Raw genomic sequence first — 25,179 nt, 5'->3', positions numbered from 1 at the left:
CTATGTTGTACACCTGAAACTAATATAGTACTCAATGTCAACTGTAATTGAAAAATAAAAAAAAAATTTTTTATAGAAAAAGTACAGCCTAGCCAGTGTGGCTCAGTGGTTGAGCATTGACCTCTGAACCAGGAGGTCACAGTTTAATTCCCGGTCAGGGCACATGCCCGGGTTGCAGGCTCAATCCCCAATGTGGGGCATGGAGGAGGCAGCCAAACAGTGATTTTCTCTCATTATTGATGTTTCTATTTCTCTCTCCTCCTTTCCTCTCTCTGAAATCAATAAAAATATATTTTAAAAATACAGTATGGAAAATAATAACCAGAGGCCTGCTGTTATGTGCAAGTTATAATTTTATGCTGAAAATGAAAAGTAGTGCAAAATGTAGTTTTAATTTTTCCAAAATATGAACTTAATAAAATAATCTGTGATTTTAGTATGTCAAGAAAAGAAAAAGAGAAGCATCAAAGGCAGTGAGCATAGACAACTTTTGAGAAGTTTTTTCCATGAGGGAGCAAACAAAGAGGGCATTGAAATGAGGTCAAAAGTTGTGGGGGTTTTTTGTTCATTTGTTTTAAGACAGAAATAACAGCATATTTGAAGTTGATGGGAGTGATGTATTAGGGAGAGAAATAAATCAGATGGTCCCTTCCTGCTCAAAATCTTTGGGTAAGCAACTAACAGTAGCAGTGTCTACTACATGTATTCTTTGAGAATGATGATTATGTGCAGATTACTGTTTTCATTACCTCATAATGTTTGAAGTATTATCTTATGGTCGTTCACTGTTACCATCTTAAAGAGATATACCTTTTAGTACCTGGACAAAGAGAAATGAAAATTACTTTGGAACCTCAGTTCTCAAACTTAACTCATTATGAAAAACTGTTCAAGAAGCAATTCAGAATAGAATAATTTCTTCCCATTAGAAATCATGTAAATTGAATGAATTCATTCCAGACCCCCAAATGTTTCCCTGTTTTAACCTTTCTTATATACGCATATGTCTAATGTACTGTTTAACCTGTAAACACTTCTTAAATTTATCAAACCACTCGCTAGTAGCCTTAAATGAATCACTTTCAGCTCTTGTTTCAGGTCAGCATGCAGCACCTTTGCTTGTTCATATATCACTGCCTCCGAAATGTCTCTAGCTAACTTTTTGTTTATTAACAACAATTTTTCTACCTCTTCAGTTGCCTGTGATCATTTGTGAAAGAAATTTTACAACATTAGCACCCTTGATGGCCTCTTTATGTTTTAAAATTGTGCTAATCGTCCAATTTCCCAGCAACAAGAGCAAAGAAAAACCGCACAAAAATATTTACAGCATAATTTCCTGAGATGTTAACAACATGAGGTTTAGCAGTAAACTGATCCGAATTCTCTCCTTTGTAGCCTGAGACACTTTTTGTCATGCTGATGTATCATGTAGGGTTGTCAGTTGCAGAACCAAAGTTTTGTTCAACAGCCGAGACATTTTTTCCAGGAACAGCTTGGTCCAGAACTGAATTATTTGAGATAGAAAACTTTCGAGAACCAAGATTTGACTATACTTTAATGAGTAGGATTCAAAACCGAGATATAAGACTTAAACCTTAAGCAGAAAAGATGTATAGTTTTATTTAAGTTTTTGAAATTATTCTTTTTAAAAAAATGTTTTTGTTGAAAAAAATTTTTGAGAGAGAGAGAGGAAGGGAGAGGGAGAAAGAAAGAGAAACTTCAATGTGAGAGAGAAACATTGATTTGTTGCCTCGAGTAAGCGCCCTGACTAGGGATCGAACCTGTGACCCTTCCGTGCATGGGATGACACTAACCAACTGAGCCACACTGGCCAAGACTGAAATTAGAATATTAACTCTCTATTTAATCATTTATGTGGCTACACATTTTTTTTTCCTTTTTATTGAATGTCTTAGGGTGACACTGGTTAACAAAATTATACAGGTTTCAGGTGCACAATTCTACAACACATTATCTGTATGCTGTATTGTGTGTGCACCACTCTAAGTCAGGTCTCTGTCCATCACCATTTATCCTCCGTACACCTCATTCCACTCCATCTCCTCTCGGCAATGTGGCTGCACATTTAGTAATTGATACAGAATTGTCATTTTATGTTTAACTGATTAAGTAAATAAGATTCTAGCTAGAACCAAATGTACTATTTGAGCTTCTCATTTTCTAATCTTATGTCACTATAAAAAGTAAATCTTGAGTTTTTTAAGCTTGCCACAAATTATCTCTTAATAGAAAATATCAAGAACTGATGAAACAAGAAATGGAAACTATTTTATTGAGACAGAAACAACTAGAAGAGACAAATCTTCAGCTAAGAGAGAAAGCTGGAGATATTCGTCGAAACCTGCGTGACTTTGAATTGACAGAAGAACAATATATGAAACTAAAAGGTTTTCCTGAAGATCAGCTCTCTATTCCTGAATATGTATCTGTAAGTGTCTTATATCATTAAAAAACAAAACCAAACCACGTGTTTTCAGACTAACATTTGCCATTTATGTTAGCCATAACTTCTGAAGTACCCAATTATTTTATGGCCCTGATCTGAAGATGGTGAATGGTGTTCTTTTCAGATCACCAAATTTTAAGGGTCTTGATCATTGATCTCCAAAGGCAAGCAATAAATAGAGCTCTGAAGTTAAAAGCTGCATCGTCTATAGAAATGAATTATTTTATCATAAACTGGTGGTTTGTAACATTCTCAGCATGAAAAATTATAAACATAACAGTTACAAGTGGTTTTGGGGGTTAGGGATAGTAGAGAAGAGGGGAATTCGTGTGATTATAAAGGGGTCGAATGAGGGAGAGCTTCGTGGATCTAATTCTGGATTTTGACTGTAGCGTTGGTTACACAAATCTACACGTAGGATTGATCTATGGCAATAGTTTCAATGTTTTGGTGTCAGCATCCCATACACTCTAAAAATTACTGAGTACACCAATGAGCTTTTGTTTATATGGGTTATATCTGTTAATATTTACCATATTAGAAATTAAAAGAGACATTTTCAAAACACAAGACTATATAAGCACACGTTAGCCATAAGGACGTTGATATCTTCACACATCATGTAGCCACTGGCAGATGCCATTGAACAAGCATGAGAATGAGAGCAAAACTGGCAAAAAATTTTAGTATTACTAGGAAAATAGATTTGATCTTATAAATTCCCTGAAAGGTTCTCAGAATGGTGGGGTAAGGGCAGCGGTCCCCAGACTACACATTGAGAACTACTGGTTTATGATAGATAGATAGATAGATAGATAGATAGATGATAGATGTCATTTCACTGTAATAGGCTTGAATTTTTTCATTTATAAAAGGGTTAATTATAATAACGCCTTTCTATTGAGGTAATTATGGAGATTAACTGTGATTATCTATGTAAAATGCTTAGCTTAGTCCTTAGAACATAGTAAACAATAAAATATTACCTATTATTTTGCTGTAGTGGTGATTGCTACTCTTGGTTCTCATTTGGATAAAGCTTCTAGATTCATGATTTCCTACAAAATGTATTACTTTTGCTTTTTATTGAAACAACTTAAATATAATGTTTCTGCTCAACATGTACTGTCCAAAACAAATATCTTAAGTGCTGTTCTTGAGGCCTTATTCATAATTGATGTCAGGCAAATTCTCCTAAGAGAATTATGAGTGGGAAGAGAGGTCTGAACTGAATGGAAGTAGTGCTCTGTAAGATACCTTCCAATTCATTGTGATTGTCCCTTATATTGCAGTGGTAGCAGTACATAGAGCTTCACTAAGAACCTAGATGTGGCCTTATCATATATTTAGGCATTGGAGATAGAGCAATATCCAAAGCAGACAAACATGTCTGCCCTCATGGAGCTTACATGTTAGTGGAGCAACACAGGCAATAAATTAAAAGTAAAATATTTGGAATGTTTGTCTACATGCTATAGAGAAAAGAGCAAGAGTGAAGATTAGGGACGGCCGCCAGATGGGCATACTATTTGAAATCACGTTGGGGGAACCAGGGAGAGCTTTACTGATAGGGTGACATTTGATCAGAGCCCTGAATGGAGGGAAAGCATGAGTCTTGCATTTATATGTGGGGAAAACAAAACTTTTTTGTCAGAGGAAACAGCAAGAGCAAAAGTCTTGAATACTTGATGTGTTCAGGAAATAATAAGCATATAGTGTAGCAGCAATCACCAACCGGTGGTCCGTGAGGTTCGAAAGGTTAGTGACTGCTGGTGTAGAGCAAGCATGTCAAACTTGTGGCCTGCGGGCCACATGCCTCATTTATTTGGCCTGTGTTAGCCTTTGAGTTTGACATGCTTGCTGTAGAGTGAGGAGTGATAGGAGATGAGGAGTAAGTAGTAACATAAGATTAGAACTGAATTGAACATTGAGATTTCCAAGTATTAGTAGTCAGGTCAATTAACAACTGTCTTATTTTAGTTTTGTACAAATAAAATTTTTTTATACAGGCTCTTAATCTGAAACTCCTTAACACTTTTCTTTTATGACTTTAATATTTTACTTTTATTACTAAGGATTGAAAGTACTGTAAATTAGCACATTTTAATTTGGGTTTAAAACCTGCTTATTTAATTTTTTTAAAGATTCGGTTCTATGAACTAATGGATCCATTAAAGAAGGAAATCTCTGAACTACAAGTGAAAAAGAATTACCTATCAGAAGAATTAACTGAAAACAAAAGCCAACTGAAACAACTGACAGAGGTTTGTATGATTTTGATCACTGGTGGCAAGAGGTGCCAAGTTTTTCTGTAAGGAATTCCTCAAAATTTATGATAGAAATGTAAAAGTCAATGATAGAAAAATAGGACATGACGATGCTGACTGTTGTGATTCTTCATAAATGGTGGGAGGAAGTTAAATCATTAAGAAGTAGTCATCTTAATGATTGACAAGATAAGTCTATGATATTGACCTGTAATCATGGTTGAACATTTTGTTGTAAACTCATTTTATTCTCAGTTCTTCATTATAGATTAGCCTTGTTTGTGATATACAAAAGGAGCTACTATCCACTTATTGGTCACTTTGCCTCTTCATCAAATATAGTTAGCTCTCCTAATACTTGTTCAGAGCATGTGCACTGATACTAGCATTGGCCCCAGTGATGAGCATGGTACTGTGCTCGGTGCTGGCAGCAGTGAACCCAAAAGAGAAGGGTTTGCCCTTTGAGAGTTCAAATTTTAGTAGATTAGAGTTAGAACCTTGGATGAGATCTTGGCACTCTCATTTTCTGTGTGACCTTGAACAAGTTATTTAATGTTTCCTACTCTGTCAAATGGAAAAAATAGTACTGTTTATTTATTACATTGAATTGCCAGTGTTTCTGTTTCAAAGTAAAAATGTGATTTTTAGCAAAGTTACATATAAATATTTATTTTGTGTTTTACTTCGAGGACAGCTTTTACCAAAGATCTATTATTCATAAGTAAATAGCTATAATTTAATTTATATTTTGATGCTGTAATTTGCTGCACTATTAGTGCTGGACAGAATAGACTTATGTCATTAATATTGAGCCAATATTACAGGCAAAATAAAGTCTTAGCTTCCTCCTCTTATAGGAGTGATGAAGTCCTCAGGAGCAATGCCTGAGAGGCAGATATGCCTATGTGAACACGACTATAAGGTTCTATATATTGTTGTTGTTGTTTTCCTTCTGCTAATCTGCCACATTGTGCAGTAAACTATTTTGTATATTTAGAAGATAGCTTTTACTTTTTTAAAAAATTTGCTTGTATAGTCAAAGTAATAATGAACAAAATTAGAAGGCCTCAGTTTGGCTAACTGATATTATAGCCTTAGACAAATCTTTTAATCTCTATTGTTTCTGTAAAATGTCCAGGATGGTGGTGGTATTTGCAGTACAGGATTTATTAGAGACAAGACAAGTTAGACAAACTTTCATACTTGGTTCTGCAACACCTTGTGGTACCTCAGCATAACTGAAGAACTTTTTAGTTTTAAAAAGCTGGAGAAGTTTTCTATTCTTTTTTATATCAGATCTCTTTTTTAATTACTTTAACATTTGGGGATTCTAAAAGTGGTTTCTCTTGAACAAAGGATTCCTGGGGCCACACACACACAAAAAGGCTTAAATTCTAGAATTATCGTTAGCATGTGATATCTTTTTTTTTTTTACTTTGTGGTGAAGCAAGTCTCTCTACTCTTAAGGTCATTAATAACATTGTATCCCAGATTTTAGTTTGTTTTAACTTTGCTAACACTTAGTATTTTATTGACAAGGAAAGAAAATATTATTAACACTTAGTGTTCCTGAGTGTTTTTAATGCACAAATAACTCTTGAACTTAGGAGCAGTTTTGTTTGTGAACCTGTATTAGTCAGGGTTCCCCAGAGAAACAACTAGCAGGATAGATATAGATATAGATATAGATATAGATATAGATATAGATATAGATAGATACTGATTTTAAGGAAGTGGTTCACATTATTATGGAGGCTTGCCAAGTACAGAATCTGACAGGATAGGCTGGCAGGGTGGCGATTCAGGGAAACGTTGTAGTTCGAATCCAAAAACAGTCTGCTGACAGAATTCCTTCTTGCTCAGGGGAGGTCAGTCTTTATTCTAGTAAGGCCCTCAGCTGATTGGGTTAGGCCCACCACATTATGGAGGATAATCTGCTTTACTCAGAGTCTGCTGATTTAAATGTTAATCTCATTACAGAATACCTCACAGAAACATCTAAAATAATGTTTGACCAAATATTTGGGTACTGTGGCCTAGTCAGAGCACACGTAAAATTAACCATCAGACTTCTTCCTTGTGCATGTTTGTTAAAGGTTTATCACCTCTCAACTATAAATGTAATCCTTTTCCTAAATCCTATCTAATAAAGAGGGAATACGCTAATTGACCCTCATGCCGTAGCAAAGATGGTGGTGCCCACAGCCAATGAGGAGGGAATATGCTAATTGACTGCCACACCCTCAAAGATGGTGGCTCCCACAGCTTCGCGTGCCTGCTTCTGGTGACCCCCAGGCCCCTCAGTCCAGCCGCCCAGGGCCGCCCTAGGCTCAGGTAACCAGGGCCAGCCGAGGCTTGGCTGCTGGCAGTGGCAGCAGCAAAGGTGTGATAGGGCGTCGCCTTCCCCTGATGGCCTGGTTGCCTCCCCCCCCGAGGGCTCCCGGACTGTGAGAGGGGGCAGGCCAGGCTGAAGGACCCTCCCTCCGGTGCATGAATTTTCATGCACCGGGCCTCTAGTTTAATAATAATATAAACAGAATTGAATCACAATCAGAAAAAAATAATTAAGTACTATCTTATCTACTTAATAAAAGGTCTTAGAAATTCAGGGAATATGACTTAGACACAATAGAATTATTTTTATATTAAAGCCACCCCTAAAGTTTGGTTCTTATGCTCTGTCAAGGCCTAGTACAGGTCCACTTGCCCAACACTGAGAAAAAATAATTATTTTAAAATTAAGGTCTCTCGAGTGAACACTTTTTTATAAGGATTTAATGAACAATAAATATTAATATTTAATACTAAAAGAATTTTAGCTTAATTATACATTGTGTTGATTTTATTAAATTACTGCTATAATATTTGGAGAATTAAAAGATATTCATTCCAGTTTCATTGCTGCAACTTGACAATGGCATGATGACCTTAGATTAAAAAAACAAAAAACTTAGTCTTCTCTACTCTCCTTGTCCCCAAACCTTAAAACTTCCCCATCTGTAAAATTGGGATGATAATATATAACACCTGCCTCACATGGTCATTATTATGAGAATGAAAATCATTCATTAAATAGTTATTATACATCTAGTGGCCCAGCACACAAAATTTGTGCACATTAAAAAGGAATTAATTAGAGGAAATATTTTAATATTGTTATTTGCCCTTTCGCTATAATAGAAGTGTCAGAGATGAAAGAAAATTAGTAAAATGTATATGAAAATCTCCCTCCTGTCAGAGTCTGGGGCGTGCCGTGGGACCCAGAGTCAAGTCCCCGCCCACCCACACGCGCCTCAATCACACGAGACCCAGACCTGGCTGGCCCCACCCCTGTCAAGCCTGCAGGGGGGGGGGAACAGCCTCAGGTCCGCTAGCCTGGCGCCAGGTGGGGGCACAACCTCAGGTCCCCCGTCAAGCCCTGCCATGTTGGGGGTGCGGCCTCAGGTCCCCCGGTGCAGCCTCAGGTCCCTCGGGGCAAGGGGCACAGCCTCAGGTCCCCCAGCCCTGGCACTGGGGCGGGGGGCACGGCCTCAGGTCCCCTGGTCCCGGCATGAGGGCGCAAGGGCGTGATGACCATTTGCATATTAGTTCTTTATTATATAGGATGTGGCAAGCATTATTCTAGCTGCTTGGGAACATCAGTGAACAAGACTATGATCTCTGCTCTCGTGGAGTTTATATTTTAAAAGGAGTGCAGGGAAACAAAGTGTAAATAAGTATATCACATAGTCTGGTGAAAGGTGACAACTGCAAAGGAAAAAAAAACAGCTGTAAAAAAGTAATAGAAGTTCATAAAAATTACAGTACAGATAAGGTAAGAATTGACTTGCAAGAGGATAAACTCAAGACAAATATAAGAAGGTACTACTACTATTTCATAGAACAAGTATAAATTAATAGAAACTTAAAAGAGGGCACAATAGCCAATAAATAAAGTTGCCTGAAAAATTACCTGATAATGACAGCTGTCAACCGAAAAAAAAGTTTAGGCTGTCATACAGAGTCAGAAGCATTTATCTGAATAAAAGGATTTCAATCCCAGAGATGCAAACGTAGGTAGCAACTACTCTGGGGAGAACAACGACAGGCAGGGTTTGTAAAGGCAAAATCGCAAAAGGTAATTTTTTCATACAAATGAAGGATTGCTGGTTATGTTAACAGAGATTGGTTAATCCCAATATGCAAATGGAGGAGGTGTAAACTACAAGGAAGAAAGTAGAGTCCATGTGTGTCTATAGAGCAGTTGTTCCAGGATGTTTATGGCTCCGGGATGTTTTGAGCAAAGCATGGGCATCACTCTTTAGTAGCCTCCTGACTCTATTTTAAGTGATTTTCTTAGCATTTTTCATTCCATTTTATTTGCTCCACTATCACAATTCCATAGTGGTTTACTAAGAGAAACTAAGATCTTGTTAGCTGGGTCTCTGAGTTTTGAGACTGGGGATTAGGAAAACAAATTTGCCACTTTCTCTGGATTATCTTTTTCCAAAATGACTTCAGTTGTTTTCTTTTACCACACGGTGGCAGCATGTATCCACCTATTTCTTCAACGGCTTTCAGCTACTCAGAAAATCTTGCCACTTTTTACCTAGAGGCCAAAGTATTACATTAGGTTACCTTATTTTTATTTAGAGCCCAAATTTCATATCAACTGTCTAAACCAGGGGTGGGCAAACTTTTTGACTCGAGGGCCACAATGGGTTCTTAAACTGGACCGGAGGGCCGGAACAAAAGCATGGATGGAGTGTTTGTGTGAACTAATATAAATTCAAAGTAAACATCATTACATAAAAGGGTACGGTCTTTTTTTTTTTTTTTTTTTTTTTTAGTTTTATTCATTTCAAACGGGCCAGATCCGGCCCGCGGGCCGTAGTTTGCCTACGGCTGGTCTAAACCAAACTAATATAATTCAGTAGACTTATAACTGGGAGAAAGTATTATAAAAACTGAAACCTTTCTGGCATAACATGTACTCTTCAGATTAAACATATCTCAATTATTACATTGAATTTATAATTGTGCCTAACAAAAAGCCCACGTACAGTTAATTCTGCTTTTGTTCATAAAACCTGCTGGTTCATGGCAGATAGGAGGTGAAACTGTTTTAGAAATTTAATAGAATGTGATTTTTTTAAATATATTTTTATTGATTTCAGAGAGGAAGGGAGAGGGAGAGATAGAAACATCAATGATGAGAGTCATTGATTGGCTGCCTCCTGCACGCCCCCAGTCATAGCATGTGCCTTTGACTGGAATCAAACCTAGGACCCTTGAGTCCGCAGGCATACGATTTATCCACTGAGCCAAACCAGGTAGGGCAAGAATGTGATTTTTGACCTTTGAAAAAGAAGTCAGTCTTCCTGAAATGCCAATGTTAGTGGATTTCTGAGATCCTCTTTCATAATTTATTCCCTCATCTTTTTTTATTTGGAAATGATAGCTAGATACTAACACTGGAAAATAGGGTTTATCTTTTACTTCAAATTTAGAGTTTGGTTATAAGTGTCAATAAGAGTCTCTAGCATGTTTTGAGCTGTATAATGTACATTTGCTTGTATATGATACTTAGTGTTTTCATAAGTGCTATATTTTTACTTCCTAATTATGAGATCTCTTTATAACAAGTCACAGTTTTAAACCAGTACATGTAGTTAAATTATGTGCAGCTGTTTTGTATTGTAGATTCACTTCATCATGCTTCTTTCATTTAAAAAAAAAAATTAATACTATGTAAGGAGGGCATTGATGAGTCTGTACTTAATAAAGCTATTAAGTTTCATGAGGAAATAATGAAATAATTTTCTCTTATGAGAACTTTGGTAACTAGGAAGCAAGAAGAGTGTTTTGTTCAAGATAACTTCCTTGTTTAGAAACATAGTTACATTTACTGAGAAAAATTCTGCAAGATTACCTTGAGTCTCATCTTAAGTAGTCATATGTGAGTAATCCAGTTAATTCTTTTTGTATGAAAATGATGTATTTCATTAATGATACATACTTGTTATTCAGGTTTTTATATTTCAGGGAATGTTAGCTGTTTTCTGAAGTTTCTTTTTTATCCTGCCCAACTTGTGAGAATTCTGAGGAGTGCATTCTCACTTTCCCAAAATAGTTAATCACACCATTTCTTCTCATTTACTAAACTGCTAACCACTGTAAACTAATTCTGAATTGAAACATTGACCTTAAGGTAAATGTCACTATATCACGTTTGCAATTGCCTTAGCTGTTCTATCTCCCCACAGGCAGAAGATCACTTCATTTATCAAAGACTTATTTTGACACATAGGTTTCCACTCTCTTTTCAGTTTACATAGGGTGAGACAAAAGATTTAAAGAAATGTATTATATCTAAAGTTAAGTGCCTTTTGGTTTACACAGCTGCTAACTGTTTAAAGTGAGCCTGTATAATTGCATCTTTGAATAATGTTTTACATTTTGTAGAAAACATTTAGGTTTGATGTTATTTTGCCAAATGATTTTTAAATATGGATTTAAGGAATAATTGTTTTAAAAGGAGTCCAAAATCAGTATGATTTGTGCATGTACCATATTTGAACCCATACAATTTGCAATTAAAGTTCTTTAACACCGTGGATTTGAGCAGTAAATAATAACATTACCACTAGTCAATTGTTTTATAATTTCCACAGAACAGATTCCTCAATAAATAGGAACTTGAAATTAAGAAAAGAAAAAACTATGTATGAACTCAAGAAAAACTAGATTCTAGTTCTATTTCTGCTTGCCCTGGAATTCTGGACAAATCATTTAACTCCTCTAGGCCTTAATGTTTATATCTTGAAAATAAGAAGATAGTAGTACATTATGTCCAGGGTGTCTTTTACCTCTGAAATTCTATAAATCTAAAATGCTTAGCTGCTGATGTTTAGAAACCAGAGGTTTGGGAGGGAAAGGCATCTACACTAATAAAAGAGAAACATGGTAATTAGCGTACGACCGCTACCCTTCCCATTGGCTAATCAGCATATCCTTATGCAAATTAACTGTCAGCCAAGATGGCGGCCAGCAGCCATGCACTGAAGCGAACAGGGAGGCTTGCATGCTCCAGTGACAGCTGACTCTAACGTTCCCCGCCTGACTTGCTGGCCTCTCAGCTGCAACTCTAAGCAACTATGTTGCAAATATAGAAGCTAAACAAAACCCTAGAAATCAGGTTTCAGTCAGCCAGGCTTCAGCCAGCCAGACCGAAACATTGTATCAAATACAGAAGGTAAAGGCCAGAAACCTGCTTTCAGCAGCGAGGCCTCAGAGCTAAAGCTGGCCCAGAATAGAAAAAAGAAAAAGAAAAAAAGGAGCAGTTGGGAGCTTCAGTCACCCGCCAGCCTGAAAACGGCCCTCAGCCCCTCACCCAGACTGGCCAGGCACCCCAGTGGGGACCCCCACCCTGATCCAGGACACCCTTCAGGACAAACCAGCCGGCCCCCACCCATGCACCAGGCCTCTATCCTATATAGTAAAAGGGTAATATGCCTCCCAGCACCGGGATCAGCGGAGCAGCAAGGCTCCCAGCACCAGGATCAGCGTGACAGGGGGCAGCAACCAAACCCCCCGATCGCCCTGCGGCTCTGTGTGTGACAGGGGGCGGGGCCACAACCTCCCTTCTGCCCTGCTCTGTTCGTGACAGGGGAAGTCGCACCAACCCCCTGATCGGCCGTGCTCTGTGTGTGACAGGGTGCGGAGCCCCAACCCCCCACCCCCACGGGCCCTGCTCTGTGTGTGACAGGGTAGAGCCATAACCTCTCCATCGGCCCTGCCCTGAGTGTGACAGTGGCGGCGCCCCAACCCCCTGATCGGCCCTGCTCTGTGGGTGATAGAGGGTGGCGCCCCAACCCCCCTCCACGGGCCTTGCTCTGTGTGTGACAGGGTAGAGCCATAACCTCCCCATAGGCCCTGCCCTGAGTGTGACAGGGTGCAGCGCCCCAACCCCCTGATCCGCCCTGCTCTGTGTGTGACAGGGGGCGGTGCCCCAACTCCCCTATCGGCCCTACTCTGTGAGTGACAGGGGGCAGCGCCCCAACCCCCTGATTGGCCCTGCTCTGTGAGTGACAGGGGGCAGCGCCCCAACCCCCTGATTGGCCCTGCTCTGTGCATGACAGGGGGTGGCACTGCAACCTCCTCATCGACCCTGCCTTGAGTGTGACAGGGGGCGGTGCCCCAACCCCCCAATCGGCTGTACCCTGAGCATGACTGAGGGTGGCATCGCAACCTCCCGATCTGCCCTGCTCTGTGCATGACAGGGGGCGGCGCCCCAACTCCCCAATTGGCCCTCCTCTGAGCCTGACCAGGGGCTGCACCTAGGGATTGGGCGTGCCCTCTGCCACCCGGGAGCAGGCCTGAGCCAGCAGGTCGTTATCTCCCGAGGGGTCCCAGACTGCGAGAGGGCACAGGCCGGGCTGGGGGACCGCCCCCCCCCCCCCCGAGTGCACAAATTTTTGTGCACCGGGCCTCCAGTCCTATATAATAAAAGCCTAATATGCAAATCGACCGAAAGGCAGAACGACCGGTGGAATGACCAGTCACTGTGATACACACTGACCACCAGGGGGCAGACACTCAACACAGGAGATGCCCCCAGCCTGCAGGCTCCAGGCCAGACAAGACGGGTGCCAGCAGGGACCTCCCAATCGCCCTGCCAGTCACCCCACAGATCAGCCCTGATCACTGGCCAGGCCTAGGGACCCTACCTGTGCATGAATTTCATGCACCAGGCCTCTTGTCTCATCCTATCTAATAAAAGAAGAATATGCAAATTAACCATCACTTCGTGATAAAGATGGCGGCGCCAGCCGGAACCACAGAGCCGGCTGGAGAAGGCGGGAGGCTTGGCTTCCTTGGTTGCCCCAGCCGGCTCTGTGGCCACCACCCAGACAAAGCCATAGTGGCAGGGCCGAGGCAGAGGCAGTTAGGGGTGATCAGGCCAGGAGGGGAGGGCAGTTGGGAGTGATCAGGCCGGTGGTGGGGGAAGTTGGGGGCAAGCAGGCCGGCAGGGGGGGAAATTGGGGGTGAGCAGGCCAGCAGTGGGGGGCTGTTGGGCGTGATCAGGCCAGAGGGAGGGGCAGTTTGGGGCAAGCATGCCAGCAGGAGGGGCAGTTGGGGGTGAGCAGGCAGGTAGGGGGGCAGTTGGGGCCGAGCAGGCCAGCGGGGGGGAGGCAGTAGGGGGTGAGCAGGCCAGCAGGGTGAACAGTTGGGGGCGATCAAGCCAGCAGGAGGGTGCAGTTGAGGGCTATCAGGCCAGCAGGGGACAATCAGGACAGCAAGGGGGGCAGTGGGGGTGAGAAAGCCAATGGGGGCGCAGTTGGGGGCAAGAAGGCCGGCAGGCAGAGTGGTTAGAGGCAATCAGGCAGGCAGACAGGTGAGCGGTTAGGAGCCAGCGGTCCTGGATTGTGAGAGGGATGTCTGACTGCCGGTTTAGGCCCGATCCCTGTGGCATCGGGCCTAAACCGGCAGTCGAACATCCCCCGAGGGGTCCCAGATTGGAGAGGGTGCAGGCTGGGCTGAGGGACACCCACCTCCCCATGTACGAATTTCTTGCACCAGGCCACTAGTTATAAATATGAAAGGTCTAATAGTTGATAACCAAACACTATAATATAAAATTTTCAATATTTTGTGTCAGCCAAACAGTAGAGATATATATCAAGTAAAAATGAGGACCTATTCACTACCCCCTTCCTGCTCCCTTTCCCCTTTGATGTGTGACTATCACATGTCCTCCTCTCCAGGACAAATACAAGCTTCCTTGCAGAACTTATTTCACTGCTTTAAAAATGTTTGTTACATACAGAAGAAATCTTAATTCAATTTTCACAAAGTGAATACACCCAATTAACCTCCTCCCTCATCAAGAAATGGAAGTTCCTTTTATGCTGTCTTTCTTGAAATATTCAAAAATTTTCTGCATATAAATATACTAGAGGCCTGATGCACAAAATTCGTGCAAGAGTAGGCCTTCCTTCCCTCTGGCTCCCAGGGCCCGGGCTTCCCTTTGGCCACCAGCAGGCACCCGGGACCCAGGCTTCCCTCGCAGCCCCAGCCTGCTTTGTCCAGAAGGTCATGTGGAAGTATGTCCGGTCTAATTAGCATAGTACTCTATTATTATAGATAATTATTAATTTTAAAGTCACTTTTTCTACATTTCAAGCTAGTTATTTTCAATGCACCAAGCCCATTGAAATTTTAATATTAGTTCATTCTGCAAACATTTCCAGTGTAACTACTATGCAAGTATTACCAGGTATATAAAGATAAGGGAGGTCTTCAAGGAACTCCAGGTCTCAGATGAATGTAGAAAAGGTAAGGGTTATTTGCAAGTCAAGAAAACATGCAATTACTATAACAGATTTACCTTTTTTAGGCTAGAGATAGCCTGCTATTATTTTTTGTGTGAAAGCCTGCTATTATTTTTTGTGTGAATAATTTAGGAGATGAAAGATAACATTAACCTTGGCAGTCAAAATCAGTTCCATTCTAGATATATAGAAAATTGGCGGACAATTGAAATCTTTTCTTGGACTTGGATTGTCCTTATTTTTGCTGCGTATTTTTATTTTTATTATCATAGGAGGAAAAGGAGATTTTCTGTTAACCCATTTATTATTTTATAGAAATGTTCTATTAGAAAGGGCTGGTGACGAAATTTTGTGTCCCTTTTTTAATGTTTGAAAGGTTTACTTCTTTTGTTTTAATCTATTTAATGTTCTTTCTTGCTTCTTCTACATAATAAATTTATTGTTACATTAATAGAATAATATTATTCTATTAATAAATTTATTATATTATATAGAAGATTTGCAATTATATTAATTGCAAATCTTCTATATAATAAAAAGGTAGAGTACTAGGTACTGAGATTATAGAAAATTTTCTGAAAACTTTCCTTATGATGTGAGGGGCAAGTAATGGCTGCTCACAGCACATGTGATACATTTTCTGACAGAAGTAAAAAACAGATACTGTGTAAAAATATAAGACAGACATCTAACTCAGATTTGGGGCTTGGAGTCTTCCCATAGAAGTTGATGTTGAGATTAAGACAGGAAAGAACACATAGGGATAATAGAAAAATAGCCTTTTCTCCTCTCTTTAGCCTTAACCTCAAAATTCTCCACAATCATTGGATTTGGTTCATTTTGAAGAAGGATGCTACTTTTTTTATTTTCCAATGTTATGCTTTAATCTCTTATAGTTGCTAATAGTAGATTTTTTTCAAAATATAAAAGCAGTAATTTTATTTAAGGAGAATTTTTTCCACCTAATAAGTTCTAAAAGAAAGTGTTGGTAGAATATATATATATACCTTCCTATACTGAATGCCTGTTTATGTTTGGTTATATGGTGTTCATATTTAAAGAAAACATGTATGTATAGTGTGTGTGTGTGTGTGTAGTCACACCTCCTGAAGAGTTGCTCTCTGGACCAGGATTTTATATCCCTTATTTTTCAGGACCAGATTCTGAGGTCCTCTTAGATCTTTACATTTTAGATCTTGGCACTTGCACACTTAGAAAACCCCTATTTCTTGGGCGTTCATGTCCTCTAGATACCCTACCTTATAACTTTTCTCATTTGCAGACCACTGGGACATTCTTCTTTATTTAAAGTGGAAAGCTTGCTCCAGATTTAAGTCTTCCTTTTCATCTTACTCCTGCCTTGGTTACTTCTATGACTCATCCACAACCTTGGCCGTGCATTTTATTGATTTTCTCAAGTTTAGTGATTGCCTCTTCTCTACTTCAGCACTTAGTCTCCTGGCCCACAGTCTGTGCCTTGTCACCCAGACTAATTTACTTCTGAAGTTATCTATTCAGGTTGATCATTAAACATATTACTTTCAATATATCCATGTTTCTCAGTCATCTGCTTCCAATTTATAGTTAACAGAATAGAAACAGTCCATGTGATTTATTTATCAGTCTCTTCCTAAATTTATTTACATCCCTCTTCATCATGTTATCAGTCTTAAACCTTTCTCTTACCAGTGTTCTCTAATTCCTCCCCAACTGTGTTTTTGTCAAACCCTGCCTGATAAACCCTTATTCATCATTTTTCTGACTAAGCACCACTAGAGAGAATCAGGTAGTAACAAACACTATAAGTTTATTGTAACCAACTTCAAATGGGCCCTCAAAATTGTGCTGAAATTCTTTTATTTTTTTTTCTAGTCCTCTTATTTTTCACAGAGGTTATTTTAAGCATTCACCACTTTCTCACTCAGACGACGATTTTGGTAGTATTCCATTTCATAGAGAAAATAGAAATCCTCAGATGAAACTCTCACAATTGCCTGCCACAAACCTACAAACATTTTTATATCTGTACTCATTCTGTTTTGTTTGTTATAACTATTTATAGTGGGAAGAGTTTTGCTTTCAAGGAATGGAAAATCATATGCCTTTAGAAATCAAGTGGGTAGTATAAATGTGTGAAGCAGTAGGGTAATAAGTAGTTCTGTAAGTGCTAAGGGCATTAAATTTGTTTTTAATATAGAATACTTCATTTTATTGTGCTTTGCTGTGTGCTTTGTAGATACTGTGCTTTTCATAAATTGATTTGTGGCAACCCTGTATCGAGCAAGTCTGTTGGCACCATTTTTCCAATAACATTTGCTCACTTTGTGTCTCTGTCACATTTTGGTAAATCTCACAATATTTCAAACTTTTTCATTATGGTATTTCTTATGATGATCTGTGATCAGTGCTTTTTTTTTTTTTAAATATATTTTGTTGATTTTTTACAGAGAGGAAGGGAGAGAGATAGAGAGTTAGAAACATCGATGAGAGAGAAACATCGATCAGCTGCCTCCTGCACATCTCCTACTGGGGAGGTGCCCGCAACCCAGGTACATGCCCTTGACCGGAATCGAACCTGGGACCCTTCAGTCCGCAAGCTGATGCTCTATCCACTGAGCCAAACCGGTTTCGGCTGATCAGTGCTTTTTGATGTTACTATTGTAATTGTTTTTGGGTGCCATGAACAACTCCCATATAAGACAGTGAACTTAACAGATAAACATGTATGTTCTGGCTGCTTCACCAACCTGTCTCTCTATCTCTCTCTGTCTCTCTTTCTCTCATCTCTCATCTCTCATCTCTCTCATCTTTCTCTCTCATTCCTCTCATCTCTCTCTCTCCCTCCCTCCCTCCCTTCCTCCCTTGCCTCTCTTCTATTCCCTGACACAACAATAGTGAAATTAGGCCAATTAATAATCCTACAATGGCCTTTACATTTTTAAGGAAACAAACAGTCTCACATCTCTTTAAAACAAAAGCTGAAAATGATTAAACTTAGTCAGGAAACTATGTCATGGGCCAAGAAAGCTAGGTCAAAAGCTGGACCTCTTGCATCAAACAGTTAGCCAAGTTGTAAATGCAAAGGAAAAGTTCTTGAAGGAAATTAAAAATGCCACTCACTGAACACATGAATGATAAGAAGGCAAATCAGCCTTATCACAGACATGTATAAAGTTTAGAAGATCAAACCAGCCACAACATTCCCTTAAGCCAGTGGTTCTCAACCTTCTGGCCCTTTAAATACAGTTCCTCATGTTGTGACTCAACCATAAAATTATTGTCGTTGCTACTTCATAACTGTAATGTTGCTACTGTTATGAATCGTAATGTAAATATCTGATATGCAGGATGGTCTTAGGCAACCCCTGTGAAAGGGTCGTTCGACTGCCAAAGGGATCGAGACCCACAGGTTGAGAACTGCTGCTTAAGCCAAAGCCTAATCCAGAGCAAGGCCCTAACTCTCTTCAGTATGAAGGCTGAGAGAGGTGAGGAAGCTGCAGAAGAAAGTGTTTGAAGCTAGAAGAGGCTAGTTCATGAGTTTTAAGAAAAGAAGCCATCTCTATAATAAAAGTGCAATGTAAATCAGCAAGTGCTGATGTAGAAGCTGCAGCAAGATATCCAGAAGATATAGCTAAGACAATTAATGAAGGTGGCTATACTAAACAACAGATTTTCAATGTAGGAGGAACAACATTATATTGGAAGACGATGCCATCTGGGATTTTCATAGTTATAGAGAAGTCAGTGCCTCGCTTCAAAGCTACAAAGCAAAGGCTGACTCTCTTGTTAGGGGCTAATGCAGCTGGTGACTTTAAGTTGAAGCCAGTTCTTATTTACCATTCCAGAAATCCTAGAGCCCTTAGAATTATGTTAAATCTACTCTGCATATGCTCTACAAATGGGAAAACAAAGCCTGGATGACAGTATATCTGTCTACAACATGGTTTACTAGTGTTGTAAGCCCATCATTGACACCTATTGCTTAGAAAAAGAAAGATTCCTTGGAAAATATTACTGCTCATTGACAATGCACTTGATCAACCAAGAGCTCTGATGGAAATGTACAACTAGATCAATGTTATTTTCATGTCTGCGAGCACAACATTCATTCTGCAGCCCATGGAACTAGGAGGAATTTCTATTTTCAAGCCTCATTTTATTTAAGATATACATTTCTTAAGGCTATAGGTGCCATAGATAGTGATTCCTGTGATAGATCTGGGCAAAGTAAGTTTTAAAGCCTGGAAAGGATTCATTATTCTAGATGTCATTAAAAACATTCATGCCCAGCTGGTGTGGCTCCGTAGTTGAGCACTGACCTATGAACCAGAAGGTCATGGTTTGATTCCCGGTTAGGGCATATTCCGGGGTTGTTGGCTCAATCCCCAGGGTGGGGCATGCAGGAGGCAGCTGATCAAAGATTCTCTTATCATGGATGCTTGTATCTCTCTCTCCCTGTCCCTTCCTCTCTGAAATATATATATATATATAATTTAAAGAACATTCATGATTCATAGGAAGAGGTTAAAATATCAAACAATAATAGGAGTTTGGAAGAAGCTTATTCCAACCCTAAAGGATGACTTTTTGGAGGAAGACTTCAGTGGAGGAAGTAATTGCAGATGTGGTGGAAATAGCAAGAGAGCTAAAATTAGAAGTAAAGCCTAAAGATGTGACTGAATTGCTGCTATTTCATGAGGTATTGCTTCTCATGGATGAGCAAAGAAAGTGGTTTCTTGAGATGATGATGATGATGGATTATCTTTAGCTGTGATACTATAATAAACTACAGGCCCAATGCACAAAATTCGTGCACTGGAAGGGGGGCCCCTCAGCCCGGCCTGCACCCTCTCACAGCCCGGGATCCCTCTCGCAGTCCAGGATGCCTTGCTCCTTACCGCCCACCTGCTTGCTGCTCCTTAGTGCTCAACTTGCTGCTCCTTAGTGCTGTCGCGGAGGTGGAGAGGCTCCTGCCACCACCACTGTGCTTGCCAGCTGTGAGCCCAGCTTCTGACTGAGCAGTGCTCCCCCTGTGAGAGCACACTGACCACCAGGGGACAGCTCCTGTTTTGAGTGTCTGACCCCTGGTGGTCAGTGCGCATCATAGCAACCAGTCATTCCACCCTAATGGTTGCTTGGGCTTTTATTATAGACTAGTGGCCCAGTGCATGAAATTTGTGCATGGGGGGGGGGGTGTCCCTCTGCCCAGCCTGCACCCTCTCCAATCTGGGACCCCCACAGGGATCGGGCCTAAACCGGCAGTCAGACATTGTTCTTGTGATCCAGGACCATTGGCTCCTAACTGCTCACCTGCCTGATCACCCCTAACAGCTATGCCTGCCAGCCTGCTCGCCCCCAACTGCCCCCCTGCCGGCCTTATCACCCCCAACTGCTCCCCCTGCTGGCCTCATCGCCTCCAACTACCCCCCACTGCCAGCCTGCTCGCCCCCAACTGCCCTCCCCTTCTGGCCTGATTGCCCCTAACCACCTCTGCCTTGGCCCTGCCACCATGGCTTTGTCCGGAAGGACATCCGGAAGGTCTCCTGGTCTAATTAGCATATTACCCTTTTATTAGTATAGATACCATGGTAAATTTCCATTCTTATGGAGAACATCAGTATAGAAGAAGATCCTAATACTACACCAAGCAAAACACATTGAATATAGTTTTTCCATAATTACATTTTCAAACAACCCTTCAACAGAAATTTGTGGGATGACATTTTATGTTCTTTTGGAGGGGGGGCAGTTATGACATTTTAAAGTTATGTGTAAATACTTTTAAAAAGACACAGTATCTTACTCATCTTTGTATCTACAGTGTCTCGCCCAGGACCATTTGCATAGAAACAACTCAGTCAGTATTTGTGGAATGAATGTGACCACACTTAGCTACTTAAGAAATGACTTGGGCCCTAGCTGGTTTGCCTCAGTGGATAGAGCATCAGCCGGTGGACTAAAGGGTCCTGGGTTCAATTCCACTCAAAGGCACATGCCAGGAATTCGGGCTCGATCCCTAGTAGGGGCGTGAAGGAGGCAGCGATCGGTGGTTCTCTCTCATCATTGATGTTTCTATATCTCTCTCCCTCTCCCTTCTTCTCTGAAATCAATAAAAATATATATTTTTTAAAAGAAATGACTTGGGACAGGATGTGTTTAACATAACAGATTCTGGGGTAGAGTTGACGGTGGCTTGCAAATCTTATAAGTTCAAAGGGGGAAAGTAAGTAGCAACTCTGTCCCATTTCCATATTCATTTAATTCTTAATTAATCTGTTCAGAAGGATTTATTTCAGTCTTACTGTATACCGAGTATTGTGTATAGTAATAGAGATCCAGATAGAGGCTAAGTTTCTACCCTTAAGATGTTTACATTCTGGTGAGGTATATAGAATGCTAATTTGATGTTACAGTGAGATAGGTGTTCTGTAGGAGGCAAATATTCAGGTACTATGCAGCTATTCAGGCATTGAGAACACGTTTGAGCGAGCTTGGTGCATTGAGAGAACTTCAGATCTTCATTACAGTTGAAAGATGAAGTGTGATCATGAGAAATGAGGCTCATAGTAAGCAGGGACAGATTATGGTTTTAAGGTTTTTACTTCCACCTTTCTCCCATAGCTCTACAGTTCATTTCTGCTGGTCTGGTGAGTGGAGGGAAGACTAGGAGAGAAATATATTCCAAAATTTCTTTTTTGCTAAATACTGCCACTGAAACTGCATGCTAATCTCTTCAGTAACAATATTTCATTGTAGATATTTTATATTCATGTGGCTCTTCATCTCTAAATTGTGAACTTAAAAACAGGGGCTCTGTTTTATTCATTTCCATGTCTAAAGCATCTAATAGTATCTTGGTAAAGTTTGAAAAATGTCATTTAACATGTATAGTCATTGTATGTATTATTCTAATAGCCAAGACATAGGTGTGCTATTTAAAAAAAAAATAGAGCTGAAGTTTTAAACAGATGGACTTACAAACTACCCTGTGAGTTTAAGATTACCTGTCTTTGAGTAGAGAAAAATTACTAAATAGGAAAATTAAGGATTTTTTAAATTACAAGGACATTCACAGCTTAACAGAAGAATTCAGTACAGAATTTGGTCAACTGTGTTTAGTTTGAAATGTTTTACTATTGTTTTGGTTTATAGACTTATGAGGAAGATCGAAGAAACTACTCTGAGCTTCAAAATAGATGTCAACGTTTGGCTTTAGAATTAGCAGACACAAAACAGTTAATTCAGCAAGGTGACTACCGTCAAGAGAACTATGACAAAGTTAAGAGGTAAGGAGTTAAGAAGGGTACAGTAGCTTTTCTCATTTTTAGCATGCACCTGAATTCAGTCACCTGAATTTTTTTTTTTTTAATTTAACAAGAGTTTATTTGAGCCAAACTGTCAACATGGGGAGCAAGATCTCGAGTCACCTGAATTTTTACCATTGACATTGTTAATTCTGCTTTGTATAGTCATGTGCTGCTTAACAGAGGATACGTTCTGGAGAATTGCATCATTAGGTAATTTAGTCATTGTGTGATGATCTTACAGTGTACTTACACCAGATGGTATAGCCTACTACAGTAATTATGTGTGCTCTACTTTCATACAGCTGACAGTGCAATAGGTTTTTTACATCAGCATCACCACAAACATGTGATGCGTTGCTCTACTAGTATGATGTATGGCTTTGATGTCATTAGGCAATAGAAATTTCTCAGCTCCATTATAATCTTATGGGACCACTATCATATATGCAGTCCCTCTTTGGCCAAAAGTCATTATGTGGCATACCTTATTCTTTTTCTGTCTCCATAGTTTTGACTTTTTCAGAATGTAATATAGTTAAAATTATGCAGTACAGAGCCTTTTCAGATTGGCTTCTTATAGTAATACTAGTAGCCTGGTGCACAAAAATTTGTGCACTTGGCGGGGGGTGGGGGGGCCCCTCAGTTATTAAACATTTATCGGCACAACACTGACCACATTGGTGGTGGTGGTGGTCTTGTCAGAATGTGTTAGATTATGCAGATGAAAATCTATTTAAACAGATTTGATGTAGATATTTTCAAAGATGGAAGAATTGTCCCTGTCGACTATTTTAGTTGATTCATATCTTCACTAATTGTCATCATTGCAAAGTTTTCAGTCCCCATATGGATTGCTGGATATACTAGGTCATGCGCTGTCCCTGTCCTTTGTAGCCTTTGTTACCTTAAGGACTCTAGTTTTCCATTTATATGTTTAAGTACCACCTTACCGGCTTAAAAAATGTAAGCTTTTAACACTGCTCTCTCTGTTCCGTATCCTTCCGATGAAGAGTGGAGTTGGTTTGCAGCACAGGAGAGAAATTCAGAAGGGGAATATTGAAGTAATGACTACAGTAGGAGAAGAGGGAACCTATTTCCCTGGCCATAGGTGCTGGTGCCCTGGACCACAGGGCTGGCAGCTTCTCCAGGTGGCTGCAGCCTGGGACCTCGGGCGGGTGGCTTGTCCATCTCCTGGGATGCAGCCAGCCACAGGTGCTGGTGCCTGGACCAAAGGTGGGCGGCTTCTTCTTTTTCTGTGCTTCCAGGGAGGGCAGTCAGTTATGTGTATATGTGTGTGCATGCAAACATAGGCATGTACACGTGTGTATGTGGAAATCTGCTGGGCAAGTCAAAACCATAGAAGAGTTGCCCCCTATCTCTTGAATCTTCCAGAGATATCCCCCACTTTTTAATTCTGTCACTACTGGAGAGTCAGTATTTGAAGCCAGCCAGCCAGTGACTCTCTCAGTGTCTATTTCTAACTTCTTCTTTCCCTGTCTGTCTTCCAACCCCTAATCATATTTCCACCTGGATGCATCATTTTTACTCCCAATATGCTGTATAGAGAAGGAGTCAGGATGCTGTCTTCCTATGAATAGTACTCAGTAACAAACCAATTGCATTTTAGTTGGGCAATGCTCCTACCCACCCTTCAAATCCCTTCCACCATGCATTTCTGTTTCCCTTTTTGTTTGTTGGATTGTTCTGCTGCTCCTTCTCCTCACCCCACCACCCTTGGATCATAATGTAAAATTCTTTTACCATGTCAAGAAATTATTAAAAATACAGGTACTTAAAAAAAAAAAATACAGGTATTTCTCCGAACACCGGCTGGGGGGCTGGGGCGGGGGGGAGGCAGGGAAGAGGCGGCTGTTGGCAGCTGCCTCTTCCCTGCCCCGCCTGGCTTCTCCGATCACCGGCCGGGGGGCGGGCAAAGGCAGCCCTGGTTCTCCGATCATGGCCCTGGGGGCCGCCTTTGCCCTGCCACCCAGCTCTTGCCTGCCACCTGGGTTTCCAATCACCGTCAGCGGCAGGCAGCTTCTTCCGTCCTTCCCCTTTCACCTCCCAGCATTGCGCCTACATATGCAAATTAACTGCCATCTTTGTTGGCAGTTAATTTGCATATCACCCTGATTAGCCAATGGGAAGCGTAGCGAAGGTATGGTCAATTACCACGTTTGTTTATTATTAGATAGGACTAGAGGCCTGGTGCATGAAATTTGCGCACAGGTGCAGTCCCTAGACCTGGCCAGCAATTGAAGTGCGTCTGGTGTGGAAGGGTGGGTCCCAGCTGACCTCTGGGCCCTGGGCAGCACCTGGGCCCCAGGCCCCCGTGCACCCCCCTCTGCCTGAGTAACAGCGCCCAAGTCCCCACGCAGAGATGCTGTGAGCGTGGCTGGACGCCATGGGCTGAGGCTCAGCGTGGGCCTCTGGGCTGCCAGCAGTGTCACATGGAAGCCAGGCGGGCAGTGCACTCTCTCCTGGCTGGCCTTGCAGATCGGCTCCTGCGTGAACCCATGGGGAGCCAGACCGGCCCCTATGGTCCCAGTGGCTGCGGCCCGGCTCACCCAGAAGAGGCACAAGCCCTAGTGTCCCAGGGGAGAGTAGCAGGGGGAGTGAGAGTGAGCTCGGCGGACACCCTGCATTCTTACCTCACCTCCGTTCCCATCACCCCCAACCCCTGGTAGCTGGCAAGAGGTCGCAGCACATTGCCGACGCCCGCCATGTTCCGCGCCACCCCCTGGTGGTGAGCACACGTCATAGCGAACAGTCAAACTCCTGGTCTCCCGGTTGAATGACCACCTGAAGGGACAATTTGCATA

General features: G+C 41.1%; 1 protein-coding gene across 4 annotated transcripts in view; it reads left to right on the top strand.

Annotated features, from left to right (window-relative positions):
• PIBF1 (progesterone immunomodulatory binding factor 1) overlaps positions 1-25,179 on the top strand; it is a 220,522-nt gene that overhangs the window by 12,921 nt on the left and 182,422 nt on the right. For all 4 annotated transcript variants that reach the window (XM_070408953.1, XM_070408951.1, XM_070408952.1 and 1 more), the window contains exons 4-6: positions 2,254-2,452; positions 4,615-4,734; positions 22,203-22,336. In XM_070408953.1, the coding sequence (XP_070265054.1) occupies positions 2,254-2,452; positions 4,615-4,734; positions 22,203-22,336 (453 nt within the window). The remainder of the gene's footprint in view (positions 1-2,253; positions 2,453-4,614; positions 4,735-22,202; positions 22,337-25,179) is intronic.

The sequence above is a fragment of the Myotis yumanensis genome, unplaced genomic scaffold (assembly GCF_028538775.1).
Source record: "Myotis yumanensis isolate MYYU_CA2020_CCGP unplaced genomic scaffold, mMyoYum1.0.hap1 SCAF_3, whole genome shotgun sequence".
NCBI classification, from domain to species: domain Eukaryota; kingdom Metazoa; phylum Chordata; class Mammalia; order Chiroptera; family Vespertilionidae; genus Myotis; species Myotis yumanensis.
This window is presented reverse-complemented; position numbering and strand designations above follow the sequence as displayed.